At 47.6% G+C, this 25,226-nt stretch overlaps 1 protein-coding gene across 3 annotated transcripts in view; it reads left to right on the forward strand.

Annotated features, from left to right (window-relative positions):
• Nucleotides 1-490: 490 nt before the first annotated feature.
• CBFB (core-binding factor subunit beta) overlaps nucleotides 491-25,226 on the forward strand; it is a 289,629-nt gene continuing 264,893 nt past the window's right edge. For all 3 annotated transcript variants that reach the window (XM_030203710.1, XM_030203712.1, XM_030203711.1), the window contains exons 1-2: nucleotides 491-852; nucleotides 1,553-1,639. In XM_030203710.1, the coding sequence (XP_030059570.1) occupies nucleotides 775-852; nucleotides 1,553-1,639 (165 nt within the window). In that variant the 5' untranslated portion in view covers nucleotides 491-774. The remainder of the gene's footprint in view (nucleotides 853-1,552; nucleotides 1,640-25,226) is intronic.

A 25,226-nucleotide genomic window follows, 5' to 3' on the forward strand; every position in this document is an offset into this window, starting at 1 on the left:
ATAAACCATAAAAATCTACTGCTTTTGTCACCTTCTTATCATCATGCATCTTTTACTGTTTCTTAGCCACCATGCTCCCATGTTTCTCACCTTACCTACCCCATCCTCGTCATCCTGTGAGTGTGAGGCTGTCACTGGAATGATTTGATGTTTCGCTTATATATACTGTTATTTATCGACATTTGCTTATCTCTGATCTGAAGAAGGGCTACCTGAAAGCTATTTGAAACATGTATTAAGTTAGTCCAATAAAAAACGTATCATCTTATTTTCTTTTATATGTTTTATTTTACTTCTATTGATTACATTTAATAATATTTTGCTATTGTTTTCAATAGCGTTTGCTACTGATTTGGGTGTACTAAAACCGCGGCAAGCTCCTCCTACTGGCTTCAGCTCATACAATGGAGTAGATAGTCTCACTTCGTCTCTTGTCTATTAAACGTCCTTGTTGATGCCCACTTTTTCCTGCTTCTTGGGCGCCATATTCCAAGATGGCGGCGCCTAACCCCCGCCCGGTGCATCTTGGGACACACCGCGAGGGGTTAGTCTGTCCCTGTATCCTCTCCTAGGCGCGGTTGCTGTGCAAACCATTCGAACGATTGGGGAATGAGAGTGGGTAGAAGAAGACTGAACCGCCAGATTCCGATATAGTGTTAGGGTGGAAGTGCAGAAGAAGCTGTTATTACTTTCTGATTCGGTCTTAGGGCACGGGCTGTCTCCGCCGCTGTTTCTTAGGCAGGGCGTAGTGGCCGCGCCCTGTACGGTACGAGCATGCCGCGGGTCGTCCCTGACCAGAGGAGCAAGTTCGAGAACGAAGAGTTCTTCAGGAAGCTGAGCCGCGAATGCGAGGTAAGGTAGGTGAAGGTGATGGTAGCCAAGAAGCCCCCGCAGTGGATAGTCGAGGTACGGGGTTGAAGGACGCAGGGAATTTAGGGTGGTTTTATCTAAATCCAGGACTTCTGCCTGTTAGTTTTGAAGTAGCTGAGTTAGTTTTCCCAAGTTTGGGTATAAGTGTTATTGAAATATTCCATATCTAGTCTTACTGTTTTGGAGGCAGAAGGGCGCGTTAAATGTCAGACGAAAGAAGGTAACTTTTGAGCATGGTCTGCAACTTTTTGTCTTTTTTTTTTTTCTGAAAAGTAAAATGCTTACAACGTACAGACCTGTCTGATTCCATCCTTGTAACAAAATAAATATGTGCATCGCTACCGTGTAAAGATCACATTTGTTCTTTAGATTACTGAAAATCAAATATACCCTTTAAACGTGTTTCAGACTGTATGTTTTTTTTTTAATCGTGAAATGGCTGAGCTGAATACTATTGTTAGTTGAAGAAAGATAGAGGGCCCAGGATACACACCCATTCTGCACCTGGACTAGCTTGCTACACATGTAACTTAGACCAGTTCCTTATATCTTGACTAACTGTACAAATAACTTGCCTTTAGTTTCCAATAGATGAGCACTATCCTCTTTATCTTTTAAGCCTTTGTTATAGTGTAAAAGTCGTAAGACTGTTTTCAAATATTAGCTGCTGTTTTTTTCGTAGATAAAATACACAGGATTCAGGGACAGACCTCATGAAGAAAGACAAGCAAGGTTTCAAAATGCTTGTAGAGATGGACGGTCTGAAATTGTAAGTTGTCACTTTGATTTGTCATTTAAGACGTTCTTATTTTGTATCTATTTCACGTACACTTGTGTTTAAAGGTTTATTTGACAACCTGGAATTGAATGAAACACAGGCAGATTTCCTAGTTAGAAGAATAAAGATTTTTGGCCAACTTTATTTTTTGTTTTTGACCCTATAAAGCTTTTATTTAATGCATACCAGAAGAGATAAGAGAGAAAAGCATAGGCACAAATGTTCTCCAGTGATATTTAAAGCTGATTAGTGTATTTATTTTATTTATTCCTGGTCAAGTCGTATACAAAATAACTACCGGTGTATAATATGTAAACAGCTCTGATTGTAACCACAGAAAGGCAAATCCCCCCCGCCCCCAGATCACATTTTTAAATTCACCCAAGATAGTGTACAGTAAGAATAAGCTGGATATAGACAATAGACAGTTATAGTAATAAACATATATTAAAATAATGATATACATTATGGCCTAGTATGCTACGTACATTTAAAATATCTTAATGGACACCATATGGTGTAACTGGAGGTCGAACATATAGACATAAGATGGGGCAGGGGTGGGCAACCTGGGGCCTGCCATTCAATTTTATGCAGCCTACGAGACCATAGGAAGCACACAGAGAAATTTGGCATGTCAAATGAGTTTTGGTGATTTTTAAATTCTATATTTTCTGAATAGCAGCAGAGATCTTATTAATCTTAAGTAATGACTGAAGTATGTGGTAATGGATCATTCTGGTAATTTGTTTATTCAGTCATCACATTTGAGTTTTGAATGATATGTAAATTATATGGCACATCTGTTTAAGTTTGTCTGCAGCTTGGTCGGGGACAGTACTTGCGGCCCTCTGTGTATAAAGGTTGCCCACCCCTGAAATAGAGTAGTAGGAGTTAGATAGAAGTAAGGGTGACTAACTTAAGAAGGGCCAATGCCATGGTGTTTGTCATTTATCATATATACTTGTTTATAAGTCAAGCAATGTTAACTTCAAAATCCTATCAGTAAAACAGGGTTGTCTTATGTATGGGTTGTTCTCATCAGAGCCATGATACAAATACAATGAATCCATGAACAGACTGTGCTGAAGTTGCTTGAGAGAATACAGTCAATGCTATGTATTCCCTGGTGTGGGAAGAACACTTAGGGCAAGATGCAGTAAACTAAACTAGCCTTTAACGAGCCTTTCCTTGTCATCAAGCAGATGAAGCCATTACGCATGGTTTGTGTCCATCAACCAGCAGGGGGAGATAGAGAGCACTCAACTTTTCACAGTGCCTCATGGCCAGCTAGCTCCACTGCCTCTTCAGTATTCTCTATCTCCCCAGGCAGGGTGGCTGCAGCTTCTTCGAGCTCCATCAAAAATCTGCCTGGGGGTGGCTCCTGGCTTGCCAGTTGTAGCCAGAGTGTTAGAGGCTATGGTAGCTTCACTTTGAAGGCACATAGGTCAGCCCTTTCCCTGTTACCCATGCCCCCATGGATGTGGACATATTAGCTTGCTTTTCCCTGTCCTTTCCCACTCAGTGGATGCAGGCACATTGGTTCGCTTTTCCCTGCCTTTCCCACTTATCTGAGCCTCCGGAGTGTTTTTTTATTTACCTCTTTTGCCTCTGCGTTCCTCACAGCGTTAAAAAAAAAAAATTAAAGTCGCGTCGCGCTTTAGCGCAGTGATCTTGGAAAAGAGGTTTTTTTTCTTGAGATTCTTCTGCAGGACCGGAGCTGTGATACTCGATCTAGTGAGAAGAGTGTTTTCTGACTCTGGGGTGGGCCCGCGATCGTGACGTTTTTGGTGCGAACCGCCATTTTTTAATTTTACCGCTGTTTTCGGCGATGGCTGCGGAGACTGTAAAGCGCTGTTCTAAATGTGGCAAGCGCAAATCAGCAGCGGGGCTCTGTAATTTGTGCTGTACAGACGGTAGAGCCAGCCCGAGCATGGCGAGCGGCGATCTGCGCTCTGAGCTGGCAGTGGACGCCATTTTGGATTTTCCACATGGCGCGGCCTCCGTTGCGACAGAGAGCCCTGAATCCTGGGGAGGGGGAGGGGTCCTCTGAGTGAGGCTAATAATAGAGCTGATAGCCCTGGGCAGGATCCGGGCGGTCAGGGAGCGGTTTTCTCCCCTGATTTTGTTTTAATGCTGCATAGGGCGTACATGCTTAAAAGAGCTCTTCCAGAAAGAGGGGGCGTTCCAAGATGGCGGACGCAACTCGATAGCGATCGTGGAGGCTCTCTGGACTTACCTTTTGCTTGAAAACTTTTTTTTGAGAAATGCCGCATACAAAGCGAAAAGGGGTAGTCAAAAGCCTGCCATCCGCGACCACGACTGCTCAATTAATCCAGACGACCCTCGACGAGTTCGCCACGAGTACTCCACGGCAGAGGGTGAAAGGGAGCTTGGCTGAGGGAACGTTTGGAGAAGCGACGATTCCTCTCGAGCACGATACTACACTTTCCTCCCCGGATCTCAATCCTCCTCTGTGCCCTGCAGATCTTAGGGATAAGGTGGAGTTTTCGGCGGTGTCTGAAGATGGCGCCGAGGAAGACTCAGCGGATGGAGCCTTGCCCGGGAAAACTGCAGAAGATCTACAACGGGAGCTTTTTGCCCCAGCAGAGGTAACTCTGGGAAGTATCTCGACAATGTTAAAACATTTAACAGCTATTACTATGAAAGCTGCTTCGGAAACAACATCTTTAGTAACTAAAGTTGACTTTTTGAATGACTCAGTAGAAAAGATACGACAAGAAGTTAGCTCTTAGAGAACTGTTTTTCAACAAGAAACAGATTCTTTAAAGATTACTACAGAAAGCCTGATTAAAGATAAAATTATATTACACAATAAACTAGACCAACTTGAAAACTTTAACAGGCGTCTTAATTTGAGAATAATCAATTTTCCAAGAATGCCAGAGTTAAGTGTACTTGAATTATTTAAAAAATACCTTTCTGAGAATCTCAATTACTCCTCTGATATGATGCCTCTGATTAATAAAATATACTATCTCCCAATTCCGCAAAAAGAGGAGCAGAAGAGAAAATCAGAAAATCAACCTACACAATCTCTTGGATTACAAGATTTGACAGCTTTTTTGGAACAGTCTATGAATGAAGTTCAATCTCGTACTACTGTTTTAGTATCTTTTGTCTTTGAGCAAGATGTTAATTCAGTTATGAAATTATATTTCAAAAATGCCCCTAAAGAATTTCTTGGAGCTCGAGTATGGATATACCCGGATGTGACAAGAACTGCTCAAGAAAAACGCAAAAAGTTTCTTGCACTGAGAGAAGAGACTAAATTGCTAGGAGCCAGTTTCTTATTATCATATCCATGTAAATGTTTGGTAAAATATAAAGGTAACAAATACATATTTTATGATCCGGACCAGCTGAAAAGTTTTGTTGAATTAAAGAAAATTGTCAAGTGACTCCTAGAGAAAGTTTTGAGAAATGTAATTATCCGTGGATTAGCGTTCAGGCCTGTTTTGCCTATGTAACATATTACTTTAATGTTCTTCTTAACTTTTAGAATCCCCCCTCATTTTTCCCTTTGGTGGTCTAAGAAGAGAAGACTAAATTGTTCTAAAAGTATTTCCTTTGTATTATTGGTTACTCTCATGTTTCCATAGCAAGAAATTCTTGTGATGTATTGCAAATATATTATAAATAAAAAAAAAAAAAAAAAAAAAAAAAAGAGCTCTTCCACAGGGTTCTTCGGACCCTCTGCCTGCCCCCCCCCCCCCCCCGGTGGATCCTGGCCTTTTGGAGTTGGCTTTGCCTGTTTCTTATCCTCCTGATAAACGCAGAAGGGCTAATTCCCCTTCTCAGTATGGCTTCTTCCCCCCCCCCCCCCGGGTGGTCGGGCTATGAGGATTCTGAGGGGTCTGGCAGAACTTCTTGGTCTGAGGAGCCAGAGTCTGGTGCAGAATTGCCACAGGAGCTTGATGATCCGTCTGCGGTGAGGATTTTCCACCGCGAGGAGCTGCCAGCGCTTATTTCAGATGCCTTACAAGAAGCCCTCTTGATTGAAGATCCTGGGAGTGGCACAGCCTCCTCTGTTAATCAAAGGATGGCTAGTACCAGAAAACCTGCTCAAGCCTTTCCTTTGCATGACTCCATCCAAGAGCTTATTTCGGCTCAATGGGCTGACCCCGAGGGACCTTTGAAGGTTGCCAGGGCTATGGGGCAATTATACCCTCTGAGTGAGGAATATTTGGCTCGCTTTGCAATGCCTAAAGTGGATGCCCTGGTCACGGCTGTGACAAAGAGAACTACCCTCCCTGTTGAAGGAGGTGTTGCCCTGAAGGATATTCAAGACCGCAGGCTTGATTCAGCTCTGAAGTGGTCCTTTGATTTGGCAGGTCTCGCTGTTCGGGCATCTGCATGCAGTTGTTATGCTGCTAGAGCCTGCTTGGCTTGGTTACAGCAGGCAGTGGAACAGCCCGGTGATGGAGCGGAGACCTTATCTGAAGTGGCTCCGTGGATGGAGTCAGCCTTGTCCTTTTTGGCTGACGCCCTTTATGATATGGTCAGAGCTTCGGCTAAACAAATGGCTGTAGCAGTGGCGGCTCGCCGCACTCTTTGGCTACGACATTGGGCGGCAGACATGGCCTCTAAGCAAAGGTTGGTGAAGTTGCCCTTTCAAGGCCTTCTCCTGTTTGGTGAGGAGCTGGAAAACATTGTTAAAGGCCTGGGGGATTCCAAACCTCAGCGCTTGCCCGAAGATAGGCCGAAGCCTTCCTCTAAGGGTCAGGCGGTCCCGCTCCTCTTACAGACCTCGCTTCCATGAAGCTAGAAGGTACCGCCTGGAGCGTGCTGCTGGGTTCACTTCGCGTGCCCGCTTTCAGCAGAGAAACTCCTTTCGCTCGGACAAACGTTCCGCAGCTGCCGGTTCAAGGCCTGGAGTTCAGGGGCGACCCTCTCAATGATGGTGCGCCGGCCCCCTCCTCGTTTCCTGTCATCGGAGGAAGACTTTCCCTCTTTTTTGAGGAGTGGGCCAAAATCTCCGCAAATCAGTGGGTCTTGGACCTGATTAGAGATGGATACCGAATAGAATTCAATGCCCTGGTGAGAGACGTGTTTGTGGAGTCCCAATGCGGTTCTACCGCCAAACGGGCGGCGGTAGATGAGTCTGCACAGTCTATGCCAGATAGGGGCTGTGACCCCTGTGCCTCCCGCCGAACAAGGTCTAGGCTGCTACTCCATTTACTTTGTGGTGCCACGAAAAGGCGGGTCTTTTCGCCCGATCCTGGACTTAAAAGAGCTATACAAGTCCTTAAGAGTGCGGCATTTTCACATGGAAACCCTGCGCTCTGTCATTGCGGCGGTACAGCCAGGAGAGATTCTTACTTGCTTACTTGCACATACCAATTTGGCCCCCGCACCAGAAGTTTCTGTGGTTTGTGGTGTTTGGAAAACATTTCCAGTTTCGGGCCTTGCCTTTTGGCCTCGCCACAGCTCCCCGAACCTTCTCCAAGGTAATGATGGTAGTAGCTGCCTTTCTCAGGCGAGAGGGTATCTGGGTTCACCCGTACCTAGACGACTGGCTCATCAGAGCAGACTCAGAAAAAGAGAGTCATCTAGCTACAGCCAGTCCTTCAATCTCTGGGCTGGGTCGTCAATATGGCCAAAAGTTACCTGACCCCCTCACAATCTCTAGAATATTTGGGGGCCAGGTTCGACACAGCCTCGGGCTGTGTGTTTCTTCCCGAGCAAAGGCGGTGCAAGCTTCAGAATCAGGTCCGTCTGCTCCTGAGGATGCCCCGCCCGCGAGCTTGGGACATTGTCCAGCTGTTGGGATCGATGACAGCCACTTCCACTTGGAAGTGGTGCCATGGGCGAGAGCGCACCTGAGACCTCTACAGTATTCTCTACTTCAACGATGGTCTCCAGTATCTCAGGATTATCAGTGCAGACTTTCTTGGCTCCCTGCGGCCCGCCTCAGTATGGAGTGGTGGCTCTCGGACAGCATGTTGCGGCGGGGAATGCCGCTGGCGCTCCCCGATTGGTGTCTAGTGGTGATAGATGCCAGCCTGAAAAGCTGGGGCGCACATTGCCAGGGGAAGCATGCCCAGGGTCTGTGGACGCCCGACGAGTTGGAGTGGTCTATCAACCGCCTGGAGTTGAAAGCGGTGTTTCTGGCTCTTCTGGTCTTTCAAGTGACCCTGGAAGGATTGGCTGTCCGAGTGATGTCGGACAACACAACAGCAGTGGCCTACATAAATCGACAAGGCGGCACTCAGTGCAGAGCTCTAGCCGCGCAGGCCAAACAAATTTGCCACTGGGCCGAGCTGCATCTACAGTCCCTGTCAGCAGCTCACATTGCAGGTCAGAGCAACGTGCAAGCCGACTATCTAAGCAGGCATCAGATCAATCCAGCGGAGTGGGAACTAGCAGACGATGTATTCCTGCAGATATGTGCCAAATGGGGCAAGCCAGTGATGGATCTTATGGCGACCAGTTCCAATGCCAAAGTCCCGTGCTTCTTCAGCAGATGGAGGGATCCTCACTCTGCTGGGTTGGATGCCTTGGCTCAACCCTGGCCCCTGGGCTTGCTGTATGTCTTCCCTCCATGGCCCTTGATAGGGCGAGTGCTACTGCGGATTCGGCTGCATCCAGGAGAAGTGGTGCGCATCGCCCCGGATTGGCCCAGGAGGCCTTGGTATGCGGACCTCCGACAGATGCTGTTGGAGGCTCCCTTTCCGTTACCTCTGGTTCCGCACCTGTTGTCACAGGGTCCGGTGGCCATGGAGGATGCCTGCTGCTTTGGTCTTATGGCATGGCGATTGAGAGGGCGGAATTGAGACAGAAAGGCTACACAAATAAGGTAATTTCCACTCTCCTGCAAGCCCGTAAGCGCTCCACTTCCGTGGCTTATGCCAGGATTTGGCGCCAGTTTGAAGTCTGGTGTGTTTCAAGAGCGCTTTCTCTGTTGCGGGCTCCTGTCTCGCCGATTACTTTTTGCAGGATGTTGTACCCTGCGGGTGCAAGTGGCAGCATTGGCCTCCCTGCGTGGCAAGGTTGAAGGCGTGTCCTTAGCTGCTCATCCAGATGTGGCACGGTTTCTTAGAGGGGTACTTCGGCTCCGTCTTCCCGTGCGGGCACCTTGTCCAGCTTGGAACCTGGGGTTAGTATTGAAGGCCCTTCAGGGGGCTCCCTTTGAACCGCTTCGGCGTGCTTCAGAGAAAGATTTGACACTGAAGGCCGTCTTTTTAGTGGCCATTACCTCGGTGAGACGGGTGTCAGAGCTCCAGGCGCTGTCATGTAGAGACCCTTTCTGCAATTCTCAGAGTCATGGATCATGTTTCGGACCGTGCCTTCCTTCATGCCTAAGGTGGTTTCAGCGTTTCACCTAAACCAGCCTGTTTTTCTTCCCTCCTTTGTTGAGGAGGAGTTTCCAGGTTCATTTGGGCAGTTGCACCTTTTGGATGTGCGCAGGACTCTGTTGCAGTATCTGCGAATTACAAATTCTTTCAGGACCTCTGATCATTTGTTTGTTTTACTATCAGGTTCTCTTAGAGGGTTTCCAGCGTCTAAAGCCACTATTGCCCGCTGGCTCAAAGAAGCTATCTTTTCAGCTTATCTGCTTGCCGGCCGGCCTCCGCCTGTAGCCTTTAAGGCACATTCTACAAGAGCGATTTCTTCCTCTTGGGCTGAAACTGGAGCACTCTCTCTTCATGAGATTTGCAGTGCAGCAACATGGGCTTCGAAGCTCTCATTTGCCCGACAGTACAGGCTGGTTGTGGCTGCTAGGAGGGATGCGCGTTTTGGAGCACAAGTGCTAGCTCGTGGTGTGACTTGTTCCCACCCTATATAGGGATTGCTTTGATACATCCCATACGTAATGGCTTCATCTGATTGATGACAAGGAAGGGAAAATTAGGTTTTTACCTTGGTAATTTTCTTTCCTTTAGTCATATCAGATGAAGCCATGAGCCCTCCCTGTATGATTGTCTGTATGATGTGAATCTGTTTCAGGTTCTGTTCTTGTTTCCTGAAGTTCTAATCCTTCCTTGGGAGAAAGTTGGAAAACAGTCTTCAGGATTCTTGTTCACTTATAGGAGGATGAGTTCATTCCCTCCAGTTCATGTGTAGGAGGTTGAGTTCATTCCCTCCAGGAGGATGTGTGTATTCCCTCCATAAATACAAAGAGGAGGATGAGTTTATTCCCTCCAGGAGGATGTGTTCATTCCCTCCTTTTGAGTTTATGCCCTTGTTAAGGGGCCATCGTTCGCTGTGAGGAAAGTTCATGTTATTCCCATTGCGGTTTGTTATACTGCTTTGGAAGCTTCAAATACAGAAGAGGCAGTGGAGCTAGCTGACCATGTGGCACTGTGAAATTGGAGTGCTCTCTATCTCCCCCTGCTGGTTGATGGACACAACCCATACGTAATGGCTTCATCTGCTATGACTAAAGGAAAGAAAATTACCAAGGTAAGAACCTAATTTTCCCTTTCACCCCCTGGAACCCTTTTTAAAAATCAGCGTCACATTGGCCACCCTCCAATCTTCAGGTACTACAGATGGTTTTAACGACAAGTTACATATTACTAAAAGATCAGGAATTTCATTCTTTGTTCTTGAGTACCCTTGGATGTATGCCATCTGGCGGTCCAGGTGATTTTCTACTATTTAATTTGTCAGTTTGGCTCAGTACATCTTCTGTGTTCATGGAGATTTCTTTCAGTTCCACCATATCATCACCCTTGAAAACCATTTCCAGTACAGATCTCTTAACATAATCTTCTGTAAAGAACTAAGCAAATAATTCATTTAGTTTCTCCGTTATGGTCTTGTCCTCCCTGAACACCCCTTTTTTTTTTCTCCTTCATGTTCTAACGGTCCCACGGATTCCTTCACAGGCTTTCTGTACCCGAAAAAATTGTTACTGTAATTTTCTTTTCTTTCCACCTTTGCAAATACGTGGAAAGCATCTGGTCTGGGCTTCCAAGATGGTATTTTTGAATAATGTCCATGCCTGATTTAATGTCCTAACCTTTGCAGCTGATACTTTTAGCTTCTTTTTAACCATTTTACTCATTTTATTATAGTTGCCCTTTTGAAAAATAAATGCACCTACAGTAGATTTTCTTTGCGGGTTCATCCCAGATAGTAGCTCAAACTTGATTGTTATGGTAAGTGTTGCCCAGGGCATCCAACACCGCCACCTCTCGCACGATGCCCTGCACGATACCAAGGACCAGATCCAAAATGGCTCCCCCTCTCGTCGGTTTTGGATCAGTTGCTCCGAGAAGTTGTTTATTACATCTAGAAATTTTATCTTCCTGGCATTCCCTGATGTAACATTTATCCAGTTATATTGGGGTAATTGAAATTGCCCATTATTATAGTGTTACTTAATTTGCCAGCTTTCCTAATCTCTGTACACCTTTCTTTATCCATCTGTTCGTTCTGTCCCGGCAGATGGTAGTACAGCTCTACACATGGAATTTCTATCCATAATGATTCCACACTGTTATCTGTGTCATGTACAATGTTTATTTTATTTGACTCAATTCCCTCTTTAACATATAGCGCAACCCTCTCTCCAGTTTGATCCTCTCTATCATTGCAGTACAATTTGTGGTTCGTTCTCAGCTGTTGGTCGGCATCTTTCATGGACTCAAGTTAAACTCTTCCACAGCTGAGGGTTTTGCCGCTGCCTTCCTTGGCCGATTCAGAAGTTGTATTTTGTCTTTACAGGGGTCTAGCTGTGCTTAGGCAGATAGAGCATGCCGTTACGGCAATCAGCAATTTTCAGATTTTTTTCCGGGACTCTGCCAGTCGTCGCTTCTTGCGTTGCTAGATCTGGAGTTGAGGGGTGGCACTTTTAGCATGTTCCTTGTATGTCTTGACTTGCGCTCAACCCAGCAGATGTTTTTGGTGCTCTCAGTCCATCGATTATGCTACTTTTGCCTCTTGGCAGTCATTGCTCCGTAGCACAGTGGTGGGTTAAGTTCCCTTTTTTGGACAAGCTGATGGACAAGTTGATGGAAGATCTCGATCACTCAGACTCTCGCTATCTTCTTCAGGATAGATCTGAAGGTCCATTCTGTTGGAGTCAAGCTAGCCCTACTTTTAATAATACCAGGTTCTATTGTCCGGAGCACTGTAGTTTTTATCGCATATCTGGTATCAATTTAAGCACGGTGGGCGAATCTGGACTCCATATTTCTCCTGCTAAGGTGATGGTGGGTTCATGCCCATCTTTCCACCTCATTTTAAAAAATTTTTTATTTATAAATTTAAATTATTTACAAGCCTTTACATCTTGAACAGGAAAAAACAGATAGGCATATTCTAGAAATGTCAAGATCAAAAAGTAATAAATTTACATCTTGTATTAGACCACCAATAAAGAGGGGGAGGAACCCGTTATAAACTCAAGAGATGAGATTTAAAAAGAAAATATTTCAATAAAGGCTTAACACATACATCCACCTTAATTATTTTCATTTCTTTCCAAATCTTAGATCCTAACCGTTTAAATCCTGCAGTTTCATATTCTTTTTTGCTCTATAAAGTATTTTAACTGTTCTGAAAAAAACACATATTTTGTTCCCAAATATTTAACATTACATTTACAGGGGTAATTCAAATTGAACGATGCCCCTATGGTTATAGTCTGTTCTTAATGCAAGAAAAGCTTTTCTTATCTCTTGGGAGAGAAAAAAAATTTTCCCCCCATAAAATAATGTTTGTAAGTTCTTTAAAGCTAATCTCACAGCTTCTTGATCTTGATCAAATACAAATGAAACAAGCAAAGTTAGTCTCTCGGTTACTGAAGTTAAAGATGTTTCCAACATTTCCGAAATATTCAGATCTCCTTGAATTTGTGGTGGCTTCTGCTGATCCTCCTCATTTTTCTTATTTGGCAAATAGTAAATTTTATTCACCGTGGGAATAGATTCTGGGAAAAATTTTAAATTCTCAATAAGGTATCTTTTGAATACCTCCAGAGGAGTATAAACAGGCACACGTGGAAAATTCAGTAATCGAAGGTTTAACCTTCGATTATAGTTTTCAAATTGTTCCATTTTTCGGTGGATTATCGCATTATCTTTTCTCCAAGGACAAGCAGGCTGCTTGTTCTCACTGATGGGTGACGTCCACGGCAGCCCCTCCAATCGGAAACTTCACTAGCAAAGGCCTTTGCTAGCTCTCGCGCGCCCATGCGCGGCTGTCTTCCCGCCCGAACCGGCTCGTGTTCGTCAGTCTTCTTTTGTCCACGCTTGGGACGGTCGTGTTTTGCCGCCGTTTCGTGCCCCTCAAGTTGACCCTCGCGCGTCTTCGCGATATTCGCTAAAAAAAAAAAAAAGAGACCTTTCGGTCTTTGTCCCTTCCCATGTGTCCAGCTTTCCCCCAGCGTAAGTTTCCTTTCGCTTTCGGGATCGGCCTTTTTGGCCTCGGTACGGGTTTTCTCTCCCTTATTTTTGGTGCCTTTCGTCATCGCGAATTTTGATTTCGCCGGCGTGATTTTTCCGGCCATCTCATCGAAGTCTCCCAGCGGCTTCAAAAAGTGCACCCAGTGCGCCCGGGTAATCTCGCTCACTGATAGGCACGCTTCGTGTCTTCAGTGTCTGGGGGCTGGGCACCACCCGCAGGCCTGCAGTCTTTGTGCTCTTTTACAAAAGAGGACTCAGGTAGCGAGAGTGGCCTAGTGGAACGTGTTGTTCTCGGGCTCTTCGACAACAGCACAGGACGCATCGAGTGCATCGACATCGACGGCATCGAGGCTTCGACCCTCTGCATCGTTGGTACCGAGACATCGAAAGGCTGCGTCGACGTCGGTGGTACCGGGACCTCCGCTGTTGCTGATGTCGTTGGACGGTGGTGCTTCGGCTGGAGTGCAGGTGAGGGCTGTCCAATCCCCTGCTGGTGGCGGTGAGCCTTCGGGTGGGTCTCCTCCTGCCCTGAGGGCTCCTGCGGTACAGCCCCCCCCCCGAGACCGACCTTCTTCGGCCTCGGCCCCGAGGAAGAGACGGTTGGATTCTACGTCCTCCTCGTCGGTACTGGGAAGCTCCGGTGACATGCTTCGTTTGAAGAAATCAAAGAAGCATCGATACCGGTCTCCTTCCCGCCTCGGTACCGAGAGCTCTGGGTCGCCGAGGCAGTCGGCACCCAGTAGGCATCAGCACCGGGAGGACCGCTTACCCTCTGTTCAGGAGGTGTCGATGCGCTCCACCTTGGACAGCCCGGAACCGCCTCCACGCCCGGAACAGACTCTGACCTCGATGCCTGCATCTGCTTCCCAGTCTTTCTCCACAGCCGCTCTGCACGAGAGTCTCCGGGCCATTCTTCCAGAGATTCTGGGAGAGCTGTTGCGCCCTTCTCCTCCGGTACTGGGGGTGCTTGCGCCACTGGTACCGTCGAGCGAGGCGACGGCTGGCCCTTTGCCCGGGGTGAGGTCTCCGGCATTGGTACCGCTTGCAGCAGCCTCGCAGGAAGACTCCCCGACGACGTCGGTGGAGGGAGCTTCGCCGGTGCTGGCGAGGGAGTCTACCTCTCAGCGCTCCCACCGTGGCCGTGTTTCCACGGAGTCAAGTCGGGCACGGCTTCAGACACAGGTTCATGAACTTGTGTCTGATACCGATGGTGAGGCCTCGTGGGAGGAGGAGGAGGACATCAGATATTTCTCTGATGAGGAGTCTGATGGCCTTCCTTCTGATCCCACTCCCTCCCCTGAAAGGCAGCTTTCTCCTCCCGAGAGTCTGTCTTTCGCGGCTTTTGTCCGGGAGATGTCTACGGCCATCCCCTTCCCGGTGGTCGTGGAGGATGAGCCCAGGGCTGAGATGTTTGAGCTCTTGGACTATCCTTCTGCACCTAAAGAAGCGTCCACAGTACCCATGCATCATGTCCTAAAAAAGACATTGCTGGCGAACTGGACCAAGCCTCTAACTAATCCCCACATTCCCAAGAAGATCGAATCCCAGTACCGGATCCATGGGGACCCAGAGCTGATGCGCACTCAGTTGCCTCACGACTCTGGTGTGGTGGATCTGGCCCTAAAGAAGGCTAAGAGTTCTAGGGAGCATGCTTCGGCGCCCCCGGGCAAGGACTCTAGAACTTTAGACTCCTTTGGGAGGAAGGCCTACCATTCTTCTATGCTCGTGGCCAAGATTCAGTCCTACCAGCTCTACACGAGCATCCACATGCGGAACAATGTGTGGCAGTTGGTGGGCTTGGGGGACAAGCTCCCTTCTGAGCAAGCCAAGCCGTTTCAGGAGGTGGTTAGGCAGCTGAAGGCGTGCAGAAAATTCCTGGCCAGAGGGGTATATGATACCTTTGATGTTGCGTCCAGGGCCGCTGCTCAAGGTGTGGTGATGCGCAGACTCTCATGGCTGCGTGCCTCCGACCTGGAGAATAGAATCCAGCAGCGGATTGCGGACTCCCCTTGCTGAGTGGACAACATTTTTGGAGAAAAAGTCGAGCGTGGTAGAACAGCTCCACCAGCGGGATAACGCTTTCGACAAATTCTCCCGCCGGCAGCCTTCAACATCTACCTCTTCAGGTAGACGTTTTTATGGGGGAAGGAGGGCTGTTCCCTACTCTTCTGGTAAGCGTAGGTACAATCCTCCCTCTCGATAGCCTGCGGCCCAGGCTAAGCCCCAGCGCGCTCGCTCTCGTCAGCAGCGTGCGCCTCAGCAAGGCCCCACAGTTCCCCAGCAAAAGCAGGGGGCGAGCTTTTGATTGGCTCCAGCAGAGCATAGTCGATGTCAAAGTGTCCGTGCCGGACGATCTGCCGGTCGGGGGGGAGGTTGAAAGTTTTTCACCAAAGGTGGCCTCTCATAACCTTCGACCAGTGGGTTCTCCAAATAGTCCGGCAAGGATACACCCTCAATTTGGCCGCCATGCCTCCAAATTGCCCACCGGGAGCTCAGTCCTTTAGCTTCCAGCACAGGCAGGTACTTACAGAGGAACTCTCCGCCCTTCTCAATGCCAATGCGGTCGAGCCCGTGCCACCGGGGCAAGAAGGGCTGGGATTCTATTCCAGGTACTTCCTTGTGGAAAAGAAAACAGGGGGGATGCGTCCCATCCTAGACCTAAGGGCCCTGAACAAATATCTGGTCAAGGAAAAGTTCAGGATGCTTTCCCTGGGCACCCTTCTCCCTATGATTCAGCAAAACGATTGGCTATGCTCTCTGGACTTAAAGGATGCTTATACACACATCCCGATACTGCCAGCTCACAGTATCTTCGATTTCGTCTGGGATCACGTCACTTCCAGTACTGTGTGCTACCCTTTGGACTCGCCTCTGCGCCCAGAGTGTTCACGAAGTGCCTAGCTGTGGTAGCAGCAGCGCTTCGCAGGCTCGGAGTGCACGTGTTCCCTTATCTCAACGATTGGCTGGTGAAGAACACTTCCGAGGCAGGAGCTCTACAGTCCATGCAGATGACTATTCGACTCCTGGAGCTACTAGGGTTTGTGATAAATTACCCAAAGTCCTACCTTCTCCCAGTACAGAGACTCGAATTCATAGGAGCTCTGCTGGATTCTCGGATGGCTCGTGCCTGTCTCCCGGGTACGAGCGTCCCAGCAGATCACAGCTCGGCAGATGTTGAGATTGCTTGGCCACATGGCCTCCACAGTCCATGTGATTCCCATGGCTCGTCTTCACATGCGATCTGCTCAACGGACCCTAGCTTCCCAGTGGTTTCAGGCTGCTGGGGATCTAGAGGACGTGTTCCACCTGTCCACGAGTTTTCTCAAATCCCTTTGCTGGTGGACGATTTGGGCCAATTTGACTCTGGGACGCCCCTTCCAAATTCCTCAGCCACAAAAGGTGCTGACTACGGATGCGTCTCTCCTGGGGTGGAGAGCTCATGTCGATGGACTTCACACCCAAGGAAGCTGGTCCCTCCAGGAACGCGATCTGCAGATCAATCTCCTGGAGTTACGAGTGGTCTGGAACGCTCTGAAGGCTTTCAGGGATCGGCTGTCCCATCAAATTATCCAAATTCAGACAGACAACCAGGTTGCCATGTATTACATCAACAAGCAGGGGAGCACTGGATCTCGCCCCCTGTGTCAGGAAGCCGTCAGCATGTGGCTCCAAGCCACATATCTGGCAGGCGTAAACAACAGTCTGGCCGACAGGTTGAGCAGGATTATGCAACCTCACGAGTGGTTGCTCAATTCCGGAGTAGTGCGCCAGATCTTCCAAGTGTGGGGCACCCACTTGTTAAATCTCTTCGCATCTCGAGCCAACCACAAGGTCCCTCAGTTCTGTTCCAGACTACAGGCCCACGGTCGACTGGCATCGGATGCCTTCCTCCTGGATTGGGGGGAAGGTCTGCTGTATGGTGGGGGAAGACTTAGTTGAAACTCAAACAAGACCGGGGCACCATGATTCTGATTGCTCCCTTTTGGCCGTGTCGGATCTGGTTCCCTCTTCTTCTGGAGTTGTCCTCCGAAGAACTGTGGAGATTGGAGTGTTTTCCGACCCTCATCACACAGGACGAAGGGGCGCTTCTGCATCCCAACCTCCGGTCTCTGGCTCTCACGGCCTGGATGTTGAGAGCGTAGACTTTGCCTCTTTGGGTCTGTTGGAGGGTGTCTCCCGTGTCTTGCTTGCTTCCAGAAAAGATTCCACTAAGAGGAGTTACTACTTTTTATGGAGGAGGTTTGCCGTCTGGTGTGACAGCAAGGCCTTAGATCCTCGCTCTTGTCCTACACAGACCCTGCTTGACTACCTTCTGCACTTGTCTGAGTCTGGTCTCAAGACCAACTCTGTAAGAGTTCACCTTAGCGCAATCAGTGCATACCATTTCCGTGTGGAAGGTAAGCCTATCTCAGGACAGCCTTTAGTTGTTCGCTTCATGAGAGGTTTGCTTTTGTCAGAGCCCCCCGTCACACCTCCTACAGTGTCATGGGATCTGAATGTCGTTCTCACCCAGCTGATGAAACCTCCTTTTGAGCCACTGAACTCCTGCCATCTGAAGTACTTGACCTGGAAGGTCATTTTCTTGGTAGCAGTTACTTCAGCTTGTAGAGTCAGTGAGCTTCAGGCCCTGGTAGCCCAGGCCCCTTATACCAGATTTCATCATAATAGAGTAGTCCTCCACACTCACCCTAAGTTCTTGCCGAAGGTAGTGTCGGAGTTCCATCTGAACCAGTCAATTGTCTTGCCAACATTTTTTCCTCGTCCTCATTCCTGCCCTGCTGAACGTCAGCTGCACACATTGGACTGCAAAAGAGCATTGGCCTTCTATCTGGAGCGGACACAGCCCAACAGACAGTCCGCCCAATTGTTTGTTTCTTTTGGTCCCAACAGGAGGGGAGTGGCTGTGGGGAAACGCACCATATCCAATTGGCTAGCAGATTGCATTTCCTTCACTTACGCCCAGGCTGGGCTGGCTCTTGAGGGTCATGTCACGGCTCACAATGTTAGAGCCATGGCTGCGTCAGTGGCCCACTTGAAGTCAGCCACTATTGAAGAGATCTGCAAAGCTGCGACGTGGTCATCTGTCCACACATTCACATCTCATTACTGCCTGCAGCAGGATACCCGACGCGACAGTCGGTTCGGGCAGTCAGTGCTTCAGAATCTGTTCGGGGTTTAGAATCCAACTCCACCCGCCTAGGCCCATGTTTATTCTGTTCCAGGCTACACTCTCAGTTAGTTGGATAAGTTGTTAGGTCAATCTCAGTTATGTCCTCGCCGTTGCGAGGCCCAATTGACCATGTTTCTTGTTTTGAGTGAGCCTGGGGGCTAGGGATACCCCATCAGTGAGAACAAGCAGCCTGTTTGTCCTCGGAGAAAGCGAATGCTACATACCTGTGGAAGGTATTCTCCGAGGACAGCAGGCTGATTGTTCTCACAAACCCGCCCGCCTCCCCTTTGGAGTTGTGTCTTCCCTTGTCTTTGTCTTGCTACTTACGGGACTGACGAACACGAGCCGGTTCGGGCGGGAAGACGGCTGCGCATGCGCATGGGCGCGAAGGCCTTTGCTAGTGAAGTTTCCGATTGGAGGGGCTGCCATGGACGTCACCCATCAGTGAGAACAATCAGCCTGCTGTCCTCGGAGAATACCTTCTACAGGTATGTAGCATTCGCTTTATCAGAGATCCCGAAGTTTCTTTCACTTTTTTAACTTCATTATTTATGATATCTATTCTCCCATTAACTTTAATGCTGTGGATAAATTTTCAACAGTACTCACAAGCGTCTCTATTCAACTTGCAGAATTCGACATGGTCTGATCCAAGTGCTGGAGTGTACTCCAAATGGAGTCCAGCGTAACCGCCGCAGCAACGCCACTACTACTACTTATCATTTCTATAGCGCTACTAGACGTACGCAGCGCTAGACGTACACTTGAACATGAAGAGACAGTCCCTGCTCGACAAAGCGTACAATCTAATTAGGACAGACAAACAGGACAAACGAGATAAGGGAATATTAAAGTGAGGATGATAAAATAAGGGTTCTGAACAAGTGAATAAGGGTTAGGAGTTAAAAGCAGCATCAAAAGAGTGGGCTTTTAGTTTAGATTTGAAGACGGCCAGAGATGGAGCTTGACGTACTGGCTCAGGAAGTCTATTCCAGGCATATGGTGCAGCAAGATAAAAGGAACGGAGTCTGGAGTTAGCGGTGGAGGAGAAGGGTGCAGATAAGAGAGATTTACCCAGTGAATGGAGTTCCCGGGGAGGAATGTAGGGAGAGATGAGAGTGGAGAGGTACTGAGGAGCTGCAGAGTGAATGCACTTATAGGTCAATAAGAGGAGTTTGAACTGTATGCGGAAACGGATAGGAAGCCGGTGAAGTGACTTGAGGAGAGGGCTAATATGAGCATAACGACCCTGGCGGAATATTAGTCGTGCAGCAGAATTTTGAACAGATTGAAGAGGAGAGAGATGGCTAAGTGGGAGACCTGTGAGAAGCAAGTTGCAATAGTCTAAGCGAGAGGTGATAAGAGTGTGCATGAGGGTTTTGGTAGTGTGCTCAGAAAGGAAAGGGCGAATTTTGCTGATATTATAGAGAGAGAAACAACAGGAGAGGGAGGCGTCGAAGATGACCCCAAGGTTACGAGCTGATGGAACTGAGGAACTGAGTTTGATTCCCACTTAAGGCACAGGCAGCTCCTTGTGACTCTGAGGAAGTCACTTAACCCTCCATTGCCCCATGTAAGCCGCATTGAGCCTGCCATGAGTGGGAAAGCGCGGGATACAAATATAACAAAAATAAAAATGAGACAGGAAGGATGGAAGTGTTATCCACAGAAATAGAGAATGGGGGAGGAGGAGAGGTTGGTTTAGGGGGAAAGATAAGAAGCTCAGTCTTGGTCATGTTTAGTTTCAGATGGCGCTGAGACATCCAGGCAGCAATGTCAGACAGACAGGCTGATACTTTGGCCTTTTGTTGTTTCAGGTGCTATCGGAAGAACCGACGTTCTCCGAACTTCTGCCGGGTCCTCAACCGCGAGACCCTGATGTTGAAGGCCTCCATTATCTGCTTCACGGATGGAAGCACTTCCTCGTAGGTCGGGCCCGGCTGGATGCGGCAGTGGATTGAAAGTCGGAGGTGAAAGTGTCATGTCCCAAGGTCATGGCTTCTCCTTGAGCCGAGACTACAGCAGGATCCTCTCCAACGCCATGCAAGGTGGGTTGCCGCGTGTTGAATCTCTCAATGCTCTGCTGCGAGGGTGATGACATTCTGGTCATCGGGGCATTGACCTTCACTGAGCCCTTTCGTTTAGTGTGAGCTATAGTTATTTAGATGAAAAAGAAGAAAATCCAAAAACAGCGCAGCTAGCATGGAGAAGACTCTCAAGGGGAACTTAGCGTGTTGCCATCTTGCTCCGCCCCCCTCCCATCTTTCCACCTCAGATGATTTCGGTCTTTCGTTGCTGTTTACCTTTGATTCTTCCTACTGGCTAGACTTCAGCCGTGTGCTTCTACTCTTTTGGAAGTGACTGATGAGTGCCATTGGTCAGAGTTTTAGCCCTTCCTGACTCAGGATTGCCAATGGTAACTTGGCTTTTACACCCAACCTAACTTGCTGGGTCAAGAAGGATATGGCGTTCGCGGGTCTGCTTGTTGGTAATTTTCTTCCGGTTGGGTCCGGACGCCTTCTGCCTGAGCTGTAGCAGCTTTCTGGGTTGGTTTTCCATGCGAACGTGGTGGAGGCAGTGACCTGGTCTTCTTTGCTTATCTTCTTCAGACACTGTCATTTGGATAACTTTGCTCAGTTGGATGCATCTTTGTGTGAATTGTGTTGTCCTCGGGAGTTTTTGGTTCCCACCCAACTTCAGGACTGCTTTGCTACATCCCACAAGTCTCTCGATTCTTCTGCTGCAGATGCTAAGGAATGAAAAATTATGTGTTACCTGATCATTTTCTTTCCTTTAGTCGCAGCAGATGAATCCAGAGGCCCACCCTGTTTTTGGTTGCGGTTTCTCTCGGTTGGACCATGTTGCTACATTTTTCACTTTTAGATGGACTGTTGAGATCTGTTTACGGGTTTTCAGTTCTTGGATTATCCCTGTGGGGATGGAGAAATGTTCTAATTCTGTTTCCTTTTGCTTTGTTATGAGAAATACTGAATCACCAAGGAGCATTCTATCCTATAAGACAGAGAGCGCTCTATCTCCACCTGCTGGTAGATGGACACAACCCACAAGTTTCTGGATTCATCTGCTGCGACTAGAGGAAAGAAAATAATCAGGTAAGACATACCTATTTTTCTTCTCTCCACATTTTGAGGATAAACAAATGGTTCTTTGCAGGTTATCCTGCCTGCAAAGGTAGCCCAATATGTTCTGTGCAGATTCCTAGAATTTACTACTAATACTGCTGCTACTACTACTACTACTTATTTCTATAGCGCTATTAGACGTATGCAACGCTGTACACTGGACGTAGAGATAGTCCGGCTCGACAGAGCTTACATTCTAATTAGGGCAGCCAAACAGGACAAATAAGAGATAAGGGAATTACTAAGGTGGCATGATAAAACAGGGGTACTGAACAAGTGAGTATGGGTTAGAAGTTAAAAACATCAAGAAGGTGGGCTTTTAGCTTAGATTTTAAGATGGCCAGAGATGGAGCTTGACGTACCAGCTCAGGAAGTCTATTCCAGGCATATGGTGCAGCAAGATAACAGGAACAGAGTCTGGAGGTAGCGGTAGAGGAGAAGGTTGTAGATAAGAGAGATTTACCCAGTGAACGGAGTTCCTGGGGAGGAGTGTAGGGACAGCTCTGAACAGACGAGCAGAGCTGGCTTTTTCCATCGGAAACACTCATCAGACAAAAGTTCTTAGGCTTTTCTGCCTCAGTATTAGAGAAATAGGTCAATTAAAAATATCTATTTTGCAATTAAAAATGCCTCCTCCCAACTGAGCCTGAACAGACTCTGGGAGCTGATGTGTGTTTCCCTATTCAAAATCCCAGATACTTCCTGTGACTGGGATGTGTTTGTACATGAATATAGGCATCCTTTAAATCTATAGATCATAGCCAATCTTGTTCCTAAATCAAAGAAAATATGGTGCCCAGGAAAATCATATTGAACTTTTGCTTTGTCATTTTTTTTCATGGCCTTTAGGTCAAGGATGGGTCAGAATCTCCCTGTTTCTTTATGACTAGGAAGTATATGTAACAAATTCCTTCCCTTTGTTTCCCCCTGGTGGAACAGGTTTGACCCTTTTGGCCTATAAAAAGGAGAAAAGTTCCTTTGAAACAATTCTTGGTGCTCAGAGCCTGACTTCAGTGCTCTTGGTGGGCAATTTGGTGGAATTGTTTCCAATTGTACTGGATATCCTGTCTGGACTATTTTGAGAAACCACGGAGGTTACAAAGGGCCACTTCTGTTTGGGGGGAGGGGGGAATTCAGTCTAGGTGATCTGGAACAGCTACTTTTATTGTGGCTATGTTTTCCTTGAGCCAGTCAAAAGCTCATCATCCCCTGCTTTAGACTGGGAAGCTGGCTGGGACTTCTGATCCCTCTGCTGCTGTGGATGGGAGCAGGCGTTTAGAGCATTCTGGAGAGATTGAAGCAAAAGGATCCTGCTGCTCAGTTGCTTTTCATTTTTCCTACTATTAAAGGTATGATATAATATAGGCCTCTCCCCTTTTATACAGTGAAAATTTGCAGTTGTCTGCTGTTATCAGTTTAAGAAATTCTGTGAAGTTGAAGGATGATAATTCTTGGCTTTTTTTTTTTCCCCTTTTCTTTTTATGTATCTAGAAGGCTAGAAGCATTTTAGTATTAATATAATATAGATTGAGAGGGAGGAGGAAATATTTGATAGTGTAGGCCCTCTATTGTCCTCTGTCAGAGTACCTCCTGAGCGGGATAGTGGTTTCCCCTGCACAAAAGATCTGCTAGCTTCTCTTGAACCGCAGTTTCCAGGTTTGAAACGCATAGCTTAGTGAGTCTGCGCTACTCAGCACCCAGGATGGATGCCATATCGAAAGAATCGTAGATTGCCCGGACCATGTGCTTTCTACACTCCCACTGCTTGGCTAGTAGCTGTTGGAGCTCTGCAGCCTTCTCTGGGTCTATGAGTTCTGCCACATTGTGCACTTCAGGCACAGGCAGCTCCTTGTGACTCTGGGCAAGTCACTTAACCCTCAATTGCCCCATAAGCCGCATTGAGCCTGCCATGAGTGGGAAAGCGCGGGGTACAAATGTAACAAAAATAAAAATTAAAAAAAAAAAAAAGCTCATTAAGAGCTGATGAGAATGTATGGGGGAGGCAAGCATAGCATTCTGAAAAAAAAAATTGTCGTCCAAAAGATTTCAGTCTGTGCCTCCCTTCTCAGGGTTACCAAGGAGTGAGTCTTGAAGCTCTTGGTTCTTTTGAGATTGGATTTGACCACCATTGTATGATCAGGAATCTGACACTTCATAAATACAGGAGCCCCCTAGGCTCTTTAAAATAGTTGGCCGCCTTATGTATCAGATATACAGAGTCTTGACACTGCTTTATCTGAACATTCCTTAGGATTCTGTCCTAGACACTCACAGCTTCCTGTGGAGTGGGGAGGGGATGGGGATGCATTAAGCTTGAGGATGTCAAACAGCTTGGCTGTGGGCTCATCCTTTTTCCAAATCAAATGGGATGGACTTGGCCATCTTCCTAATAAAATCGGAGAAGAGAGCTCCTCAGGGGGTGACCTTTGTCTCCTTTCAAGTGGAAGGGAGGGGTCTGAAAGAATAGCAACGGACTCTCTTATGAAAGAGCCTCTGGTGCTTCTTTTGACACCAGGAGCATTTTGAACATAGTAACATAGTAACATAGTAGATGACGGCAGAAAAAGACCTGCACGGTCCATCCAGTCTGCCCAACAAGATAACTCCTATTTGCTGCTTTTTGTATATACCGTACTTTGATTTGTACCTATGCTCTTCAGGGCACAGACCATATAAGTCTGCCCCGCACTATCCCCGCCTCCCAACCACCAGCCCCACCTCCCAACCACTGGCTCTGGCACAGGCACAGACCGTATAAGTCTGCCCAGCACTATCCTCACCTCCTCAGCCCTGCCTCCCAACCCCGGCTCTGGCACAGACCGTTCAAGTCTGTCCAGCACTATCCTCACCTCCCAACCACCAGTCCCGCTTCCCATCACCGGCTCTGGCACAGACCGTATAAGTCTGCCCAGCCCTATCCCCGCCTCCCAACCACCAGCCCCGCCTCCTGATCTTGACTAAGCTCCTGAGGATCCATTCCTTCGGCACAGGATTCCTTTATGCTTATCCCACGCATGTTTGAATTCCGTTACCGTTTTCATTTCCACCACCTCCCGCGGGAGGGCATTCCAAGCATCCACTACTCTCTCCGTGAAAAAATACTTCCTGACATTTTTCTTGAGTCTGCCCCTCTTCAATCTCATTTCATGTCCTCTCGTTCTACCACCTTCCCATCTCCGGAAAAGATTCGTTTGCGGATTAATACCTTTCAAATATTTGAACGTCTGTATCATATCACCCCTGTTTCTCCTTTCCTCCAGAGTATACATGTTTAGTTCAGCAAGTCTCTCCTCATACGTCTTGTAACGCAAATCCCATACCATTCTCGTAGCTTTTCTTTGCACCTCTTCAATTCTTTTTACATCCTTAACAAGATACGGCCTCCAAAACTGAACACAATACTCCAGGTGGGGCCTCACCAACGACTTATACAGGGGCATCAACACCCCCTTTCTTCTGCTGGTCACACCTCTCTTTATACAGCCTAACAACCTTCTAGCTACTGCCACCGCCTTGTCACACTGTTTCGTCGCCTTCAAATCCTCAGATACTATCACCCCAAGATCCCTCTCTCCGCCCGTACCTATCAGACTCTCCCCGCCTAACACATACGTCTCCCGTGGATTTCTACTTCCTAAGTGCATCACTTTGCATTTCTTCACATTGAATTTTAATTGCCAAACCTTAGACCATTCTTCTAGGTTCCGTATGTCCTTTTTCATGTTTTCCACTCCCTCCAGGGTGTCCACTCTGTTACAGATCTTAGTATCATCCGCAGATAGGCAAACTTTACCTTCTAACCCTTCGGCAATGTCACTCACAAATATATTGAACAGAATCGGCCCCAGCACCAATCCTTGAGGCACTCTACTACTTACCTTTCGCTC

This window comes from Microcaecilia unicolor, chromosome 5 (assembly GCF_901765095.1).
Source record: "Microcaecilia unicolor chromosome 5, aMicUni1.1, whole genome shotgun sequence".
NCBI lineage: Eukaryota > Metazoa > Chordata > Amphibia > Gymnophiona > Siphonopidae > Microcaecilia > Microcaecilia unicolor.